This window comes from Neoarius graeffei, chromosome 13, assembly GCF_027579695.1.
Source record: "Neoarius graeffei isolate fNeoGra1 chromosome 13, fNeoGra1.pri, whole genome shotgun sequence".
Taxonomy (NCBI): domain Eukaryota; kingdom Metazoa; phylum Chordata; class Actinopteri; order Siluriformes; family Ariidae; genus Neoarius; species Neoarius graeffei.
The window spans coordinates 41,513,669-41,534,694 of record NC_083581.1 but is presented as its reverse complement, the minus strand read 5'-3'; the positions used below and the strand labels follow the sequence as shown (position 1 = coordinate 41,534,694).

The 21,026-nt window shown below is 41.7% G+C and overlaps 1 protein-coding gene across 4 annotated transcripts in view; it reads left to right on the top strand.

Annotated features, from left to right (window-relative positions):
• The first annotated feature begins 5,601 nt into the window (after positions 1–5,601).
• itchb (itchy E3 ubiquitin protein ligase b) overlaps positions 5,602–21,026 on the top strand; it is a 62,388-nt gene continuing 46,963 nt past the window's right edge. For all 4 annotated transcript variants that reach the window (XM_060937744.1, XM_060937746.1, XM_060937745.1 and 1 more), the window contains exon 1: positions 5,602–5,685. In XM_060937744.1, the coding sequence (XP_060793727.1) occupies positions 5,618–5,685 (68 nt within the window). In that variant the 5' untranslated portion in view covers positions 5,602–5,617. The remainder of the gene's footprint in view (positions 5,686–21,026) is intronic.

The following is a 21,026-nucleotide window of genomic DNA, read 5'->3' as shown; positions in this document are numbered from 1 at the left end:
TGTGTGTGTGTGTGTGTATATATATATATATATATGTGTGTGTTATATCTGACTTCTGCCCTGTAGCATAACAATAAAAAAAATCATACATTTACAGTATAAACACTTATGTAAATAATTATGAGCAGGACTAAGTCAGTAGGTGCATAACCCAGATTTAGTTTGTTCAGTTAGTTTGTACAAAATGAAAAATTCTGACTGTATTAACCCCACTTATCTTCACCACATTGTTTCCTTGTATTTAAAAAAGAAGAAAATGTTTGCCAAATGTGTGGGCATTTTTTCCTGCTTTAGAAAGTTTTGCAGTCCTTGATTGACCAATCTACTGTTCATATTTACTCAACAAATAAGAATAAACATACACTCACTGACCACTTTTTAGGAATACTATTGAGGAATGCAATGCATGACATTAAAAATGATCAGACTTGTTCAAGCTGATTTAACTAGACTTAACTAGACTAGACAATGTTTACCAAAATGTTAGTACGTTTCAAGACTGAAAAAATACACATAATTTAAATGTTATTTCTTATTCCCGTTTGGAAATATCTGATTTTGTGAATCATTGATCGTCATTACAGCTTAATGGCCCCTAACACCTAAAATACAATCAGAAGTAGAACTCCTGGCAGAACCTAACATGACTACTTACACACACACAACTGGATGCACATATGCATGCCCCTGACTGAAAAAGACGTTACCAATGTAACGGTTTTGCCTTGCAAAACATTTCCTAATACCCTCAGGCCCTAAAGCCAACACAAAGAAGAAGTCCATAATGCTCAGAATTAAAACAGTTTAAAGGTCTGCAAACACATGCAAATTTGAGTTCAAAAACCATATACGCACATAGTATACTGTGGACTATATTAATTTCAGCTCTAATTTGATTTTAACTTTATGTGACTGATTTAATTTCAACTTTACCATGAAACATTTGGGAAGGAAACAGAATGTGTGCTGCACTAAAGTAGCCTCATTGTCCTCTTCTCTTCGGCATGTGTTGATTTACACATGTGCAAGAGTCCAAGCAAGCATTAATTTTTTTCTAGTTTGGCAAGCACTTGCAACATAATAGTACATTAACCCAGTAAAATGAGTAAAATGTATACTTCAGGTTTTTTCCACTTCCATCCATCCATCCATCCATCCATTATCTGTAGCCGCTTATCCTGTACAGGGTCGCAGGCAAGCTGGAGCCTATCCCAGCTGACTATGGGCAAGAGGCCAGGTCATCACAGGTTTTTTCCACTTGTATATGTGAATTAGTTTAGTGCAGAGTAAGTCAAACTAGACTGGACAATTCCCCGGGGGAAATTGTGAGAGGATGCAGTGCGTGAAGCAATTCGGTCACGCATGTTCGCTGGCCGTGAATGTGTGACCTGCTATGAAGCTACAATGCCATGATTTATGTGTGTGCTTGAGACAGCAGCCCCCCCCTCTCTCTGCTCCCTCACTGGCCCCAGTCGGCATGGCGACGGGCCTGAGCAGGAGCATTAAGACACACAAGATTTTGTCAGGTGTCTGCTGTTTTTTGCTCAGGAGCAGGCCTCGAACAACGACAAATAATTCGACAACGAAAGCAGCTATTCACAAAATTCTTTCACAGTGAGCGCTAGAAGGGTCTCCTGAATACACTGATGTAATTTTTTGTCTGTAGTGTTAAAAATGAGGACACTAGAGCGAGTTAAAAATGAGTGACTTTTCTGTCACGTTTATAACGGGTGTCAATGAGGCCTCTCAGCTGCACTCTCCTCAGTTTGAGGCTTCTCATTCAAAAACTGTAAATCCTATCGTTTAGGTAGACACATTGTGTGAATCAGGACAAGTTTTACTACTACTTTTGAGAAATGTATATCTGTAGAGTGAAATTTGTGGCTGAAACCACAGTTTAAGCGAGAAAGTTTGAGCTATTTTTTCAAGCTCTCTACACTCTAAGTAAACAAGCTCCACTGGTGTGTAACGCAATAGACACCCATTCAAAAGCCGGATTTTCTCCCGGAACCCACATGGCGTTTGAGCCGGGACTGATCTGAAAGTGTAGAACCTAGCAGAAAAGTTGAATGCCAGATCCACAGAAGAGAAGTTTTCCTACGTTTTAGAGTTTGAATCACGTCTCTAGGTGAAAGCATGCCAGAGCAGCGGATGTTTGAAAAAGTGCTTTTTTTTCAATTAATTCCATAGAAATGAATGGGGTTTTTTTGGGCGATTTTTTCGCGACGTAGAGAAAAGTAATAGCATAGTGAGTCCGATCGAGCCGCACGTTTTGATATATTGTTTGTCTGTGTGCGACGTACGGTTATTGAGTTATTCGAAATCGAAATTTGCGTAGGAATAATAAATATAAGAAAAAGAAGAAGAAGAAGAAACACGTAGAAGAACAATAGTTGCAGTGCTTTGCACTGCAACCTATGGGCTCCCCTAGGTTGCTGTGCTGCAGCACTGCATCCTAATAATTTACTTTTTGTGTAAAAAAAAAAATCACATTTGTTTTTGTCATATTTACTGAACCACTGAATCATTTTTCCACAGTGTAGCCATGATGCCCATTTTTGCTATCTATCTATCTATCTATCTATCTATCTATCTATCTATCTATCTATCTATCTATCTATCTATCTATCTATCTATTTGCAAGCGGAAAGGTAGTTTCTGGTACCCATGGGTTTGCTATTTTATTTGTGTGCCCTTCTCTATCTTTGAATTAAGGACACATTAGCCAATAGAAATAAACTGCACAACCACCAGTTTACATGTACCCATGAATTTAAAGAAGCAGCAGTGAGTGATAATGCCTAACATAAAGGTAAGTAATTTCTTGTTCACCATAACTGCCAGTTTAAATTAAAATCTCAACCATTACAATATTTGATATGAAAGACACTGAATCCTGACATGAAAAACAACCTGCAATGAAAGAGTCAGTACGTTTACATGCGCATCCAAATCGAGCTGCTGTCGGTAATCGAGCAAAGGGTCCCAGCAGGGGTGCCAGAGAAATCCAATCCTACATGCATACTGTGAAATCGAGCTATTGAGTGAGGTGCATTGTGCACCCAAGCCACAGGTGGCGCTACACGCCCCATCGTGTTGGTACACTTCCGGTAGTCGTCATGAAGAAGAGCTATTCAAGAGTATAAACAAAGGGACTACAGGCGGAAATTAGCATGTACTGTTATAACCTGGTACAGACATCTGTCCTTACCACAAGGATAATGTTTAATTTGTACACTGTCCCTTTTAAAAATAAAATAAACTCTAAGAAGAGTGTTTGTAGTTTGTATGTACGAACAGAAGTGTTCCTAATAAAGTGGGCGGTTAAGGTGAAGTGTCATGCCGACCGAGGCTGTTGTGTTTCCCGCTTGTGGTCTCGTCACTCGTCACTTCCGGAAGGGGCAGTGCTGAAGTAAGTAGATCGAATACGTAGCTCGATAGGGTTTACATGCACTAACGCTACGTTCACACTGCAAGGCTTAATGCTCAATTCCGATTTTTTGTGAAATCCGATTTTTTTGTGAGGTCGTTCACATTAACAAATATATGCGACTTGTATGTGATCCTCAGTATGAACGAAAAGCGACCTAAAAGTGTTCCGCATGCGCACTGCAGGATACGACGACGTCACACGCAGTGAGCATGGCCAGTGTTTACGGAAGTAAAACCGCCCGGTTGCGGTATGACTCATCCAATCTAGCTTGAATAGCTGCATCCCCCCAAATGGAAATCAGCTCCCTAACCTCTGCGTCCTTCCATTGAGAAGATTCAGAACCTTCACAGCCCGAAGCGTCCCTCGCATTGATGTCATGCGCAGGGGCGCAGATACGTTTTTTGAACTGGGGGGGGACAAAAAACTGGGGGGGGACAAAGCTGCCAGCAAACCAACCCCAACCCCGATATGCCTGTCAAACTTGTTGTTAGTAACCATAGCAACCAAGCTCGAGCTCGCAACCTGTGCAGTCTGCGCAGCTCAACCAACCGAATATCAGTCTTTGTTTTGTTTTATGTGAGTTGTTGCAACTATGTATACACTGCCGTGCACCTCAATAAACCGAATGGTAATTAGTCTTTTGATTTTTCCGTGAGGTTTGCCTTATGCAAAGAAAGACAGCATAGACGTTTTTTCCTCCCTATAAGTAGGGGGGACCGAACGAGGTGAATTTAAATATGACTCGTCCCACCCTCTATCTGCGCCCGTGATTATGCGCCATGTTGTTGTAACTTTTTTGAGAGACCCGCCGCCTACTTCAGCGCAGAATAGTGACGTTTGTGGCTTGTTGATGACGTGTAAGTCGGTTGAATGCGACCTGGCGGTTCAGACTGAAGTCGCATATGAAAAGAGCGGATAAGAATCGGAATTAGCACCACATATCCAAACGGCCTGGGTCGGATTTGAAAAAATCGGATCTGTGTCGTTCATATTGTCAATAAAAGATCGGATACAGGTCACATATGGGCGAAAAGATCGGATTTGAGTCACTTCAGCCTGCAGTGTGAACGTAGCCAAAGTAGCTCGGCAGAAATCGCATAATCTAGGTCGTGTAGCTCGATTGCGAGAAATCAAGTTTGGTTCAATTTCAGCCTAGCTAAGGTGTTTACATGCCATTTAGAACTTCGATTTCAGTCGAGCAATGGCAGAAATTCGATTTTCTCTATGTGCATGTAAACGCACTGACTGAGGTTAATGTTTTTGTTTTTCTCTCACCTGGGCCCTGTACTACGAACAGAGGTTAACCTACCCAGAAGTAACCCAGGGTTCCCCCACTAAACCGGGGTTGACAAAACCTGGTTATCTTCTCATCTCATTATCTGTAGCCGCTTTATCCTGTTCTACAGGGTCGCAGGCAAGCTGGAGCCTATCCCAGCTGACTACGGGCAAAAGGCGGGGTACACCCTGGACAAGTCGCCAGGTCATCACAGGGCTGACACATAGACAACCATTCACACCTACGGTCAATTTAGAGTCACCAGTTAACCTAACCTGCATGTCTTTGGACTGTGGGGGAAACCGGAGCACCCGGAGGAAACCCACGCGGACACGGGGAGAACATGCAAACCCCACACAGAAAGGCCCTTGCCGGCCACGGGGCTCGAACCCGGACCTTCTTGCTGTGAGGCGACAGCGCTAACCACTACACCACCGTGCCGCCCCATGGTTATCTTGTTTGGGGTTAAACGGTACTACAACGCCAGTTATGAAGTTGATTTGTTGAACCTGTGTTAACCTAATCAGGGTTAATGCGCGTTCACGTGAAAGGGGAGGTTATCAGCGCAAATCACCACTGTTCACAACAGGGGCGCCCCCATGTGGTGGCTAGGGGTGGCTGCAGCCACCCCCAGATTACTCTGAGCCACCCTTTTAGCCACCACAAGGAGGAGCATTGGATTTCTGTAGAGCTAGGAAATATATTTTAAATCACAACACTAAGTTAATGATGTGAAAAGGTTTTTTAACACAAAAGCCAAAACAATAATAATATACAATAGTAAGAATAAGAAACAGAGCACAATGGGGTCCCTTCGCCCCATCTAAAAGTAGATGCAGCAGTGTTGCTCCGTTCACCTCCCCCCTCTCGTCAATGTTTGGAGCTGTGGAAAGTCATTTTGGAAACTGATGGCATGGAAGCAGGAAAACTACAATGAATACAACGATTCAGTGAATTCTGAAGACGACTTGTGTAGGTATGTATGGTATACAGTGTTTGCAAAATCTACAAAATCTGCAAGATCGCAGATTTCGCAAAAAATTTTGTACATTTTTGCAAAATCTGCAAAAATGTACAAAATCTGCAAGATCGCGCTTGCTTTACCGGTAAGCACTGCAGCCTGTGAGCGCAGTTTTAAAACTAATTAAGACAGTGCTGCGAAATTCAATGTCAGATGAAAGGCTGAGTAATTTGGGGTTGCTCAGCATTGAATCCAGGAGGTCAAAGGCCATAAATCTGGATGAATTTGTGGATGTTTTTGCTAAAAGGCACAATAACAGAAGGATAATACTGTTCTGAAATGTACATACTGAACGACCTCTGATTTGTAATGAAATTTTACTGCATTTTGTGGCCGGTGCAGAAATGGTTCTGAGCCTGTGGTGAAATTTCTTCACTGTACAATAAAAGAGTATTGAACATAGGTGTTGGTGTGTTCAAATGCATTGATGTTCATTTACACTAAGTGAAGTAATTTTAAAGGCAAAGGTCAGTAAATTAATGTAGGTACAATTTCACCATAGTATATTTATTATAATTATAAATCCTAAGCTACTACATCACTGTGCCCTAATTATTAGTGTAACGGCGCCATCTAGTGGTGATATAAGGTACCCTCCATACCCTGATGCTGGCCTCAAGAAACATTAGCAGTAGTCTTGCCAAATATGTCTTGGCCATTGTATTCTCATCATTCATCTCATTATCTCTAGCTGCTTTATCCTTCTACAGGGTCGCAGGCAAGCTGGAGCCTATCCCAGCTGACTACGGGCGAAAGGCGGGGTACACCCTGGACAAGTCGCCAGGTCATCACAGGGCTGACGCATAGACACAGACAACCATTCACACTCACATTCACACCTACGGTCAATTTAGAGTCACCAGTTAACCTAACCTGCATGTCTTTGGACTGTGGGGGAAACCGGAGCACCCGGAGGAAACCCACGCGGACACGGGGAGAACATGCAAACTCCGCACAGAAAGGCCCTTGCCGGCCCCGGGGCTCGAACCCAGGACCTTCTTGCTGTGAGGCGACAGCGCTAACCACTACACCACCGTGCCGCCCTCCATTGTATTCTGTCATGAATAATAACCTAAATATATTATAAGTTAATATAATTAAAGTGTGATTGCAATAATAGTGTTTAAATATATAAATATAAAGTATATCAATAAATAGTTTTTTATTTATTTATTTTTTTGGTCGGTTATGCCACCCCAAGAATTTGCCTAGCCCCCACTAGCCACCCTCAGAATTTTTTTCTGCTGGCGCCACTGGTTCACAATGGCACGGTCGCCGTGCTCCACAGAGGAAGAATGCGCTGTCATAATGCAAAGCTACGAGGAGTTCAAAACAACATTAAGAGCAAAATCTAACACAGCGGCTGGCAATAAGGAGCGGCAAGCATGTTGGCAACGAATTGCCAATCGGGTAAATGCGCAAGTACATTCTCCCTTCTACATGTTCCAGAACAGAAGTATAGGATGAGAGAAAGCTTCATGATCAATCACAAGTCACAGAAAATGGTCCTTCGACGTGGCCCCAGTCATATATAGCTTGTTTAATGTCCGAAAAATCCTGAATAAAATTTGGTATGGTAAATTCATGGAGTAGCCTACTTAAGCTGATATGTGCACAGAGTCACATGAATTAGGATGACTGACTGTTCAGTCCCTTTGACTAAGTTGGTGTATGACAGTCATACACCATACACAGTTCCAGGTGGCTGCACATCTCCATTGTAGAACACTTGTCGATGCTGTTGTCTTCCAAAAACTGACTTAACTGAGGGAAATGCGTGAAGTTTCCCTTTGCAAGTCTTCCTCTCCAGTGTGTGATTTTGGCCCTGAATCCATCAATCCGATCACTCATCTGCATGACATTCTTATTTTTTCCTTGCATGCTTGTGTTCAGTTCGTTAAGTTTTCTGAATATGTCCGTGGCATATGCAAGGAGGCACATTTTCTGCTGGTCACAGAGAAAGTCAACGAAATCGTTTTTTTTCACATCCATTGAAAACGCCAACAGTTCGTTTCTCAGCTTGAAAAACCACTCCAACGTGTTGCCTCTCGACAACCACCGGGCATCTGTGTGAAAATGCAGATCTTCATATTCAGAGCCCATATCGACGCATAGCTTTTGCGAACAGGCGTGCTCGCAGAGGATGTGGCTTGATGTAGTTCACCATGGCTACCACCTGTTGCATGATGCCTGCGATGGACGCGCTCAGTTCTTTAGATGCCAGTTGTTCCCGATGAATCATGCAATGATTCCACAGTGCAGATGGTGCTCGCTGAATGACAAGTGTCCTCAAACCATTTCGCCGTCCGGCCATAGATGGAGCCCCGTCTGTGCAAAATCCCACCATATTCTCCCAGGGAATTCTGTGTTTCTCCATGTAATCCTGAAGAACATCGTACATTGCCTGTGCAGTCTCGTGCTCAGGAAGAGGCAGGCAGTATAGAATGTCCTCCTGAATGGCATTTTCTGCTAAGAATCGAACAAATGTCAATGCGTGGGCATTTTTGCCTTCGGTGCTTACATCCATTTGAAGAGCATAGGCTGGGGAATCACGGAGTTTCTCTGCTAGCGTGCTCTCCTGGTCAGCGGCAATAGCATCGATTCGTCTCTTAACTGTATTATCAGACAGAGGTATCGCTTTAAATTTTCTTCCCACCTCCTCCTCACCCATTGCTTTTGCCATTTTGAGGACAGCGGGCATAATTAGCGTCTCTGCGATTGTGTGTGGGGTCTTGGTTTTCGCAATGAGGTAGCTAACTTCAAACGATGCATTCAGTGCCCCATCACTCACCGTCGCAGCCTTTTTGAAATAAGATCGCTGCTGATTAAGCTCAGCACATTTCTTTTCAAAAAAACTTAGGGGTTTACCGAGATGTTCTTTGTGCACTGTTTCAAAGTGCCTTTTCAGCTTGTTGGGTTTGAGACTCTCCGCAGACAGCACGGCCGAACACAGAAGACACTTCGGCCTTTCCTCATTTCTTTCCAGCACGCTGGTAAATCCAAATTGTAAGAAACTTTCGTCGTATCTTTTCAGCCTTTTTGTTTTCGGTTCATGTTCATCAGGTGTTGTTTGTCTGCTCTTTGTAGTGTCGGGCGGACGAAGAAATCGTTCCATTTTTTTGTTGCACTTGTAGGCTAATAGCTGTGACTGACGCTAGCAAGGCTGTGTGGGCAGCACTGGCTACCGTTCAGTTATTTAGTCAAGCGCATAAAATGAAGTGGGCGTATCTTCGTGCCGTCATCGCAGTCATTTGAACGAATTTACATAAAAAATCCATATCGATCATGTATGTTCGTTTAAGTGTGTGTGTGTGTGTGTGTGTGTGGCGTTTTAATCGATGGTAATACTTTTTTGATAGTATTATTATTCATACAATTATTTTATTTTTTTAGCAGTATTTTTTTTTCCCATTTCTGGATATTTCAAGCGACCCCATTGCAAGTTCAGGCGACCCCACATGGGGTCGCGACCCCAGTGTTGAAAAACCCGGCCTCACCTTATAAAAGAACCAAAATATCTAAAATGGTACATTTCCATTCTCATTTATTTCAGCAACAAAGTGCTCCCTTATGCCATATTCAGGATTCACCAAAAATGTGTTTTTAATACTGGAACACTCTAGCCATACAGTGCCCTCCATGATTATTGGCACCCTTAAAAAGGGTTAGAAAAAAATCCACCTTTTGCTGAATGAGCTTCATCTCACACTGAAAGATGAGGAAAAATCCAACCTTCAACTGACATAAATTTATTCAGAGCAAAACAAATCCCTCATCAAGAAACCTATCCAACCTATATACACCTACAGTGGTGCTTGAAAGTTTGTGAACCCTTTAGAATGTTCTATATTTCTGCATAAATATGACCTAAAGCATCATCAGATTTTCACACAAGTCCTAAAAGTAGATAAAAAGAACCCAGTTAAACAAATGAGACAAAAATATTATACTTGGTCATTTATTTATTGAGGAAAATGATCCAATATTACATATCTGTGAGTGGCAAAAGTATATGAACCTCTAGGATTAGCAGTTAATTTGAAGGTGAAATTAGAGTCAGGTGTTTTCAGTCAGTGGGATGACAATCAGGTGTGACTGGGCACCCTGTTTTATTTAAAGAACAGGGATCTATCAAAGTCTGATCTTCACAACACATGTTTGTGGAAGTGTATCATGGCGCGAACAAAGGAGATTTCTGAGGACCTCAGAAAAGGCATTGCTGTTGCTCATCAGGCTGGAAAAGGTTACTCCAAGAGTAAGGCGTGTAATAGTCAGCGAGGTCACAAAGGACCCCAGGGTAACTTCTAAGCAGGGGCGTATCACCCGCGGGGGATGTGTACGTTTCATCCCCCCCACTTTTGTTGAAACACAATTTCATCCCCCGCACTTTTGTCAGATTAAAATGACATCATTATGAAAATTATACAGCTACTATAAAATGTGTAACAAGGAAGTAAACTATTGCCATAACGTTAGACAAAAAACAGCCACACAACGGACTCAAAAACAGTTTTTCTCACCCAACCAATCAGCAGTTGCGTGAATATAATAGCCAGTTTGCGTAGCGTGCCGAAAGCGTTCAATTATACAGTATCTGTCTGCAGAGCTGAAGAGCCAACACCAGTTTTACCGCTCCTGATTCACCGTTCCAGGTTTGACGTCGCATGCGGTGCTTACTGTGCCTGGCTCTGCGGCTCTGCAGACAGACCCTTCTCAAAGCGCTTGCGATGCCGTCATTCAAACAGTTGTCCCAGGTGCCATGCCCTAAAAGATTGTGTTAATAGTAGTTACTACAACCCCGATTCCAAAAAAGTTGGGACAAAATGCAAGTTGTAAATAAAAATGAATTAAATAATTTACAAATCTCAAAAACTGATATTGTATTCACAATTGAACATAGGCAACATATCAAATGTCGAAAGTGAGAGATTTTGAAATTTCATGCCAAATATTGGCTCATTTGAAATTTCATGACAGCAACACATCTCAAAAAAGTTGGGACAGGGGCAATAAGAGGCTGGAAAAGTTAATGGTACAAAAAAGGAACAGCTGGAGGACCAAACTGCAACTCATTAGGTCAATTGGCAATAGGTCATTAACATGACTGGGTATAAAAAGAGCATCTTGGAGTGGCAGCGGCTCTCAGAAGTAAAGATGGGAAGAGGATCACCAATCCCCCTAATTCTGCGCCGACAAATAGTGGAGCAATATCAGAAGGGAGTTCGACAGTGTAAAATTGCAAAGAGTTTGAACATATCATCTACAGTGCATAATGTCATCAAAAGATTCAGAGAATCTGGAAGAATCTCTGCGTGTAAGGGTCAAGGCCGGAAAACCATACTGGGTGCCCATGATCTTCGGGCCCTTAGACGGCACTGCATCACATACATTCTGTATTGGAAATCACAAAATGGGCTCAGGAATATTTCCAGAGAACATTATCTGTGAACACAATTCACCATGCCATCCGCCGTTGCCAGCTAAAACTCTATAGTTCAAAGAAGAAGCCGCATCTAAACATGATCCAGAAGCGCAGACGTCTTCTCTGGGCCAAGGCTCATTTAAAATGGACTGTGGCAAAGTGGAAAACTGTTCTGTGGTCAGACGAATCAAAATTTGAAGTTCTTTATGGAAATCAGGGACGCCATGTCATTCGGACTAAAGAGAAGAAGGACGACCCGAGTTGTTATCAGCGCTCAGTTCAGAAGCCTGCATCTCTGATGGTATGGGGTTGCATTAGTGCATGTGGCATGGGCAGCTTACACATCTGGAAAGATACCATCAATGCTGAAAGGTATATCCAGGTTCTAGAGCAACATATGCTCCCATCCAGACGACGTCTCTTTCAGGGAAGACCTTGCATTTTCCAACGTGACAATGCCAAACCACATACTGCATCAATTACAGCATCATGGCTGCGTAGAAGAAGGGTCCAGGTACTGAACTGGCCAGCCTGCAGTCCAGATCTTTCACCCATAGAAAACATTTGGCGCATCATAAAATGGAAGGTATGACAAAAAAGACCTAAGACAGTTGAGCAACTCGAATCCTACATTAGACAAGAATGGGTTAACATTCCTATCCCTAAACTTGAGCAACTTGTCTCCTCAGTCCCCAGACATTTACAGACTGTTGTAAAGAGAAAAGGGGATGTCTCACAGTGGTAAACATGGCCTTGTCCCAACTTTTTTGAGATGTGTTGTTGTCATGAAATTTAAAATCACCTAATTTTTCTCTTTAAATGATACATTTTCTCAGTTTAAACATTTGTTATGTCACCTATGTTCTATTCTGAATAAAACATGGAATTTTGAAACTTCCACATCATTGTTTTTATTTACAATTTGTACTTTGTCCCAACTTTTTTGGAATCGGAGTTGTAGTTGTAAAGTCAGTTGAGGCAAGTTTTTTATTACAAGTGTGTGTGTTTGTACCAAGTCTACTTTTCATGCATTATAACTGCTTATGACTTTTTAGAAGAGTTTTTCAATTGAGATTTAAAGGCATTTCAAATCGAATGAATGTTCAATAATTGTTGTACAGTAATGTTATTTGGCCATTAAGTGTTTGTTGTATGTGTAGTCTACTGCATCATTTTCAAATTTTATGCATTAAACCTGATGTAATGCATGATGCAAACAAGTTTTGTACACGAGTTTGAATAATTAAAGATATTAAAAGCAGGAACTGCCCCGTCTTATTTGAATGCTATACTAAAGAGGTCCTTCCAGGATGCTGCGCTTCTCCAACATGAACTGATTAGCCATGCCTCCTGCTCACACAAAGCGATCCCAGTCCAAACTGTTATGCATGATGGTGTATGATCTATACACTGTGTATGACTTCTTGGGCTATGTGAAGTTTTTGGTTTTGTTTATATCAGTGTATACCAGTGTAGGCAGCAATAGAGTGCTCCGAGATGATGCTAAAAATAGTAACACTGCGGTCTGCGCGGCCATCTTGGAAGTCACTCGCTCCAGAGCGCTCATAGAGTACACATCATAGAGTACACATTCACCGATTCGTTTCCGCGTTAGAGGGCTTATAAGCTTGGATTTTTTAAGAATTTAGACATCTGAAGTGATGGAGCACTACTGTGAAAGTTTGGATAAGCAGGCACGGGAGCGTTATGCTGAGAAGGTACATTTCATTGGGAATGTAGATCCATACACTGTTAGTGAGAAGGAATGGAAAGCTGACCCCAGCTTGTTGCCGCATGTGACATACATCGATCTTGTGAACTATCTAGTGTTTCACCCAAGTCCATTTTGTGAACTAAAGCATGTGTACATAAACATTACTAGGCCTAGATCTTAAATGCCATTTGATGCAACAATGCACTGCAGTAGACATAAGCTACCTAATGTGACAAATATATCCATTAATCATTGCTGAAAGTACATAGAAAAGATAATAGTTTGTATCACATTTATTTTAGTAACTATGAAATTCAAGACAATTTAACCTACCTGTCACAAAGTGATCAGAACAAATCTGGATACAGTCAAGTTGTCCTAAATTTGATCGGTTAATGGCAGCCAGCCACTGTCGTCTCCTCCGCTCGCTTTTCTCCTGTGCTGCAATTCCCTGGTTAGTCACGACTTTAGGGAGTCTGTGGAAGCTTTTGCCACCCTTTTCCCCCCGGCTACTACAGCCAACAATGACACACGTATTCGACATTGTCACCCCTTTTTGCTTCGCTGAACAACAACAATGCACTGACACAGCGACCTTTGACTTCCAATATGGCCGCCGCTGGGTTCGCGCTGACCTCGAAGCACTCTATACTGACATCTCTGTTATAGAACAGTATCCTGTTACCTAGAATTATCACTCAATACTTTTTGCCTTCACTTACTGAATAATTACATAGCCCTGGCAGTAACAACACCAAAACCCAACATGATAGATCTCTGCATGAAATGCAGAACTTGGCTGGAGTCAACTGGTTTTATAGGCTTTCTGCTGTCCTCCCTTTCATTTGCATCCATGGACCATGGGTATGAAAAAGTTCCATATCGGTCACTGACAGTACATCACAGTGTACACGCCGGGCGTGTATATAGCCATAAACCGATTTCTAATGATATGGCTTCCCCATTCCAGAACATCCCCACTTTTGGAAAGCTTGATACGCCCCTGCTTCTAAGCAACTGAAGGCCTCTTTCACATGGGCTACTGTTAATGTTCATGAGTCCACCATCAAGAGAACATTGAACAACAATGGTATGCATGGCAGGGTTGAAAGGAGAAAGCCACTGCTCTCCAAAAAGAACATTGCTGCTCATCTGCAGTTTGCTAAAGATCATGTGGACAAGCCAGAAGGCTATTGGAAAAATGTTTTGTGGACGGATGAAACCAAAATAGAACTTTTTGGTTTCAATGAGAAGCATTATGTTTGGAGAAAGGAAAACACTGCATTCCAGCATAAGAACCTTATCCCATCTGTGAAACATGGTGGTGGTAGTATCATGGTTTGGGCCTGTTTTGCTGCATATGGGCCAGGACAGCTTGCCATCATTGATGGAACAATGAATTCTGAATTATACCAGCAAATTCTAAAGGAAAATGTCAGGACATTTGTCCATGGATCGAATCACAAGAGAAGGTGGGTCATGCAGCAAGACAACGAGCCTAAGCACACAAGTCGTTCTACCAAAGAATGGTTAAAGAAGAATAAAGTTAATGTTTTGGAATGGGCAAGTCAGAGTCCTGACCTTAATCCAATCGAAATGTTGCGGAAGGACCTGAAGCGAGAAGTTCATGTGAGGAAACCCACCAACATCCCAGAGTTGAAGCTGTTCTGTATGGAGGAATGGGCTAAAATTCCTCCAAGCCGGTGTGCAGGACTGATCAACAGTTACCGCAAACGTTTAGTTGCAGTTATTGCTGCACAAGCGGGTCACACCAGATACTGAAAGCAAAGGTTCACATACTTTTGCCACTCACAGATATGTAATATTAGATCGTTTTTCTCAATAAATAAATAACCAAGTATAATATTTTTGTCTCATTTTTTTAACTGGGTTCTCTTTATCTACTTTTAGGACTTGTGTGAAAATCTGATGATGTTTTAGGTCATATTTATGCAGAAATATAGAAAATTCTAAAGGGTTCACAAACTTTCAAGCACCACTGTATACACCTATACTCATCAGTGTTGTACAATCTTGCCAGATCATTAGAGAGACAGGAAAGAGATTCATTTAGTACAAAGCTGGTGAGATTTTAACAGTAGCAATGTTTTCTTAGCTTTGGGTTATTTGAAGAAACAATACAGTTTTTGTAATATTTGATTTTTTAAGGGGAAAAGGTTATCATATTACTGAATTTACATTTATTTATGTAATATTTAACAACAAGAAAACAAGATGAATTAAAGCCGCTAGCAGCCTTGACGGGCCCTCGCACGTGTGGTTCCGCAACCCAGGACATCCCACCACCCATCGAAACAGTCACATGTCATATATTCATCAAATATTCAAAGGTGATGTGCATGTTGCAAATGCCATGACTGCTTGACAGATGAGAGATAGACAGACAAAGAGTGTGTGTGTGTGTGTGTGTGTGTGTGTGTGTGTGTGTGTGTGTGTGTGTGTGTGTGTGTGTGTGTGTTCTGTGGTGTGAAAACGTACATTTATATATGTACAAAACTATACGTGTCTCCTCCTTATTTCTATCTCACGCTGTAATCTTAAGTCATCTTAGCTTTCCTGTGTCTGCAGTGTGTGTGTGTGTGTGTGTACATGCAGAGTTTTCATATGTCTGCAACAAAATGCACAATGATGGCAGGTCACTAATATATAAATTTAGGCACTGCCTAAAAGCGAAGCTCCCATCTGTTTCTGGGTTGTAGAATTTTCTTATATCCTAGCCATTCTCTTTTGTTTTATTTCTTTACTGGCTAGCACTGGCCACTAGGCGGTGTGTATGACTGGTAATTACTAACACTGGCCACTAGGCGGTGTGTATGACTGGTAATTACTAACACTGGCCACTAGGCGGTGTGTATGACTGGTAATTACTAACACTGACCACTAGGCGGTGTGTATGACTGGTAATTACTAACACTGGCCACTAGGCGGTGTGTATGACTGGTAATTACTAACACTGGCCACTAGGCGGTGTGTATGACTGGTAATTACTAACACTGGCCACTAGGCGGTGTGTATGACTGGTAATTACTAACACTGGCCACTAGGCGGTGTGTATGACTGGTAATTACTAACACTGACCACTAGGTGGTGTGTATGACTGGTGGTACAAACCACAAAAAATCGACTCGATGGGTTTACCATTTTTTCTTAGGTATGGTGCTCCGCTGGAGCTCTATTATTGTGTGTGCGTGTGCGTGTCTGTTTGTCAGAGGGAGAGAGAGAGAGAAAGTGTGTGTGTGAAAGAGAGAGAGTGTGCTCATAGATGTTGGGTGTGCATGTGAGTGCATACTTGTGAGAGTGTATGTGTGTATGCATAAATATGCATATGACTGTGAGTGTGTGTATGAGTGTACACAGAATTGATTGTTATATCATCAGACTCATGATATCCAATATTTTGTAAAGTTTCAGATCAATCCATCAATGAATTGAACATTTTTCCCCATTTCCTGCTTGGCCAGATGGTGGCGCTGTGCTAGGCATCTGAATTACACATGTGAATATCATCACAATCATAATACACAATATTTTGTAAAGTGTCAGATCAGTCAGTTAAGGCATTGCCAATTTCTGGCACATTTCCTGCTTGGCCAGGTGGTGGCGCTATAACAGGCAGGCCCACTGGGCGTCAGGTTATCATAATAATCATAATATCTATTGAAGTAAGAAGTGTCCGACCATACAATCAATGCACTGTGGCTTTCTGACACGTTTCCTGTTTATGTGGCAAGATATTGAAATCATAAGGCCATTTCAACATATTACAAGATATCAAAAATCCCTTCACAATTTAATATCAGCGACATCTTGGCATCACGTATAACAAATTTCACATGAATCTCATGAACCATCTAGGAGGAGCATGTTAAAATTCATCATGTGTCACATATTCAAAACCCTATTCTTTCCTTGGCCAGTTGGTGGCGCTATACCAGACAGGCCCATAACGGCTAAAGAGTATCAGAATCATATTACAAGATATCAAGTTCAACATTCAGCAATATCTTGGCATATTATATGTTATAATATTTCAACATATTACAACATATCAAAAATCCCTTAGCAATTCAACTTCAGCAATATCTTGGCATCATGTTTTCCAAGTTTGACATGAATCTGATGAACCGTCTAGGAGGAGTACGTTAAAAATGACCATGTGTAATTTCATTCCAAATGGCCTTATGATGACATCATTCCAAAGTTCTACCCATTCATTTCAATGGGAAATGGAAAAAGGGGTGCTATGAAGTCCCTGGGCCATGCCTGGGGCCAAAAGTCTGTGGCTGAGTAGCGGTGACAATGACTGATGTATGTATCAAATTTCATGAGTTTTCATGCATGGGAAATGCCTCAAATGAGGCCAAACATGGCAGAATAATAATAATAATAATAATCCTTCGAAAAACAATAGGGTCTCGTACCGAATGGTGCTCGACCCTATTGTTTTCCTTCGAAAAACAATAGGGTCTTCGCACCTAACGGTGCTCGGGCCCTTATAATAATAATCCTTCGAAAAACAATAGGGTCTTCGCACCGAATGGTGCTCGGGCCCTAATAATAATAATCCCTCGAAAAACAATAGGGTCTTAGCACCGAACGGTGCTCGGGCCCTAATAATAATAATCCTTCGAAAAACAATTGGATCTTGCACCGAATGGTGCTCGGGCACTAATAATAATAATCCTTCGAAAAACAATAGGGTCTTCACACCGAACGGTGCTTGGGCCCTAATAATAATAATAATCCTTCAAAAAACAATAGGGTCTTCGCACTGAACGGTGCTTGGGCCCTAATAATAATAATAATCCTTCGAAAAACAATAGGGTCTTCGCACTGAACGGTGCTTGGGCCCTAATAATAATAATAATAATCCTTCGAAAAACAATAGGGTCTTAGCACCGAACGGTGCTCGGGCCCTAATAATAATAATCCTTCGAAAAACAATTGGATCTTGCACCGAATGGTGCTCGGGCACTAATAATAATAATCCTTCGAAAAACAATAGGGTCTTCACACCGAACGGTGCTTGGGCCCTAATAATAATAATAATCCTTCAAAAAACAATAGGGTCTTCGCACTGAACGGTGCTTGGGCCCTAATAATAATAATAATCCTTCGAAAAACAATAGGGTCTTCGCACTGAACGGTGCTTGGGCCCTAATAATAATAATAATAATCCTTCGAAAAACAATAGGGTCTTAGCACCGAACGGTGCTCGGGCCCTAATAATAATAATCCTTCGAAAAACAATTGGATCTTGCACCGAATGGTGCTCGGGCACTAATAATAATAATCCTTCGAAAAACAATAGGGTCTTCACACCGAACGGTGCTTGGGCCCTAATAATAATAATAATCCTACAAAAAACAATAGGGTCTTCGCACTGAACGGTGCTCGGGCCCTAATAATAATAATAATCCTTCGAGAAACAATAGGGTCTTCGCACTGAACGGTGCTTGGGCCCTAATAATAATAATAATCCTTCGAAAAACAATAGGGTCTTCGCACTGAACGGTGCTTGGGCCCTAATAATAATAATAATAATCCTTCGAAAAACAATAGGGTCTTCGCACTGAACGGTGCTTGGGCCCTAATAATAATAATAATCCTTCGAAAAACAATAGGGTCTTCGCACTGAACGGTGCTCTGGCCCTAATAATAATAATAATCCTTTGAAAAACAATAGGGTCTTCGCACTGAACGGTGCTCGGGCCCTAATAATAATAATCCTTCGAAAAACAATAGGGTCTTCGCACTGAACGGTGCTCGGGCCCTAATAATAATAATCCTTCGAAAAACAATAGGGTCTTTGCACCGAACGGTGCTTGGGCCCTAATAATAATAATAATCCTTCGAAAAACAATAGGGTCTTCGCACTGAACGGTGCTCTGGCCCTAATAATAATAATAATCCTTTGAAAAACAATAGGGTCTTCGCACTGAACGGTGCTCTGGCCCTAATAATAATAATCCTTCGAAAAACAATAGGATCTTGCACCGAACGGTGCTCGGGCCCTAATAATAATAATCCTTCGAAAAACAATAGGGTCTTCGCACTGAACGGTGCTCGGGCCCTAATAATAATAATCCTTCGAAAAACAATTGGATCTTGCACCGAATGGTGCTCGGGCGCTAATAATAATAATCCTTCGAAAAACAATAGGGTCTTTGCACCGAACGGTGCTTGGGCCCTAATAATAATAATAATCCTTCGAAAAACAATGGGGTCTTCGCACTGAACGGTGCTCGGGCCCTAATAATAATAATCCTTCGAAAAACAATAGGATCTTGCACCGAACGGTGCTCGGGCCCTAATAATAATCCTTCGAAAAACAATAGGGTCTTCGCACTGAACGGTGCTCTGGCCCTAATAATAATAATAATCCTTTGAAAAACAATAGGGTCTTCACACTGAACGGTGCTCGGGCCCTAATAATAATAATAATCCTTCGAAAAACAATTGGATCTTGCACCGAATGGTGCTCGGGTGCTAATAATAATAATCCTTCGAAAAACAATAGGGTCTTTGCACCGAACGGTGCTTGGGCCCTAATAACAATAATAATCCTTCGAAAAACAATAGGGTCTTCGCACTGAACGGTGCTCTGGCCCTAATAATAATAATAATCCTTCGAAAAACAATAGGGTCTTAGCACTGAACGGTGCTCGGGCCCTAATAATAATAATAATCCCTCGAAAAACAATAGGGTCTTCGCACCAAACGGTGCTCGGGCCCTAATAATAATAATCCTTCGAAAAACAATAGGGTCTTCGCACCAAACGGTGCTCTGTCCCTAATAATAATAATCCTTCGAAAAACAATAGGGTCTTCGCACCAAACGGTGCTCGGGCCCTAATAATAATAATCCTTCGAAAAACAATTGGATCTTGCACCGAATGGTGCTCGGGCGCTAATGATAATAATCCTTCGAAAAACAATAGGGTCTTCGCACTGAACGGTGCTCTGGCCCTAATAATAATAATAATCCTTTGAAAAACAATAGGGTCTTCGCACTGAACGGTGCTCGGGCCCTAATAATAATAATAATCCTTCGAAAAACAATAGGATCTTCGCACTGAACGGTGCTCGGGCCCTAATAATAATAATCCTTCGAAAAACAATAGGATCTTGCACCGAACGGTGCTCGGGCCCTAATAATAATAATCCTTCGAAAAACAATAGGGTCTTAGCACTGAACGGTGCTCGGGCCCTAATAATAATAATCCTTCGAAAAACAATTGGATCTTGCACCGAATGGTGCTCGGGTGCTAATAATAATAATCCTTCGAAAAACAATAGGGTCTTTGCACCGAACGGTGCTTGGGCCCTAATAATAATAATAATAATCCTTCGAAAAACAATAGGGTCTTCGCACTGAACGGTGCTCTGGCCCTAATAATAATAATAATCCTTTGAAAAACAATAGGGTCTTCGCACTGAACGGTGCTCTGGCCCTAATAATAATAATCCTTCGAAAAACAATAGGATCTTGCACCGAACGGTGCTCGGGCCCTAATAATAATAATCCTTCGAAAAACAATAGGGTCTTCGCACTGAACGGTGCTCGGGCCCTAATAATAATAATCCTTCGAAAAACAATTGGATCTTGCACCGAATGGTGCTCGGGCGCTAATAATAATAATCCTTCGAAAAACAATAGGGTCTTTGCACCGAACGGTGCTTGGGCCCTAATAATAATAATAATCCTTCGAAAAACAATGGGGTCTTCGCACTGAACGGTGCTCGGGCCCTAATAATAATAATCCTTCGAAAAACAATAGGATCTTGCACCGAACGGTGCTCGGGCCCTAATAATAATCCTTCGAAAAACAATAGGGTCTTCGCACTGAACGGTGCTCTGGCCCTAATAATAATAATAATCCTTTGAAAAACAATAGGGTCTTCACACTGAACGGTGCTCGGGCCCTAATAATAATAATAATCCTTCGAAAAACAATTGGATCTTGCACCGAATGGTGCTCGGGTGCTAATAATAATAATCCTTCGAAAAACAATAGGGTCTTTGCACCGAACGGTGCTTGGGCCCTAATAACAATAATAATCCTTCGAAAAACAATAGGGTCTTCGCACTGAACGGTGCTCTGGCCCTAATAATAATAATAATCCTTCGAAAAACAA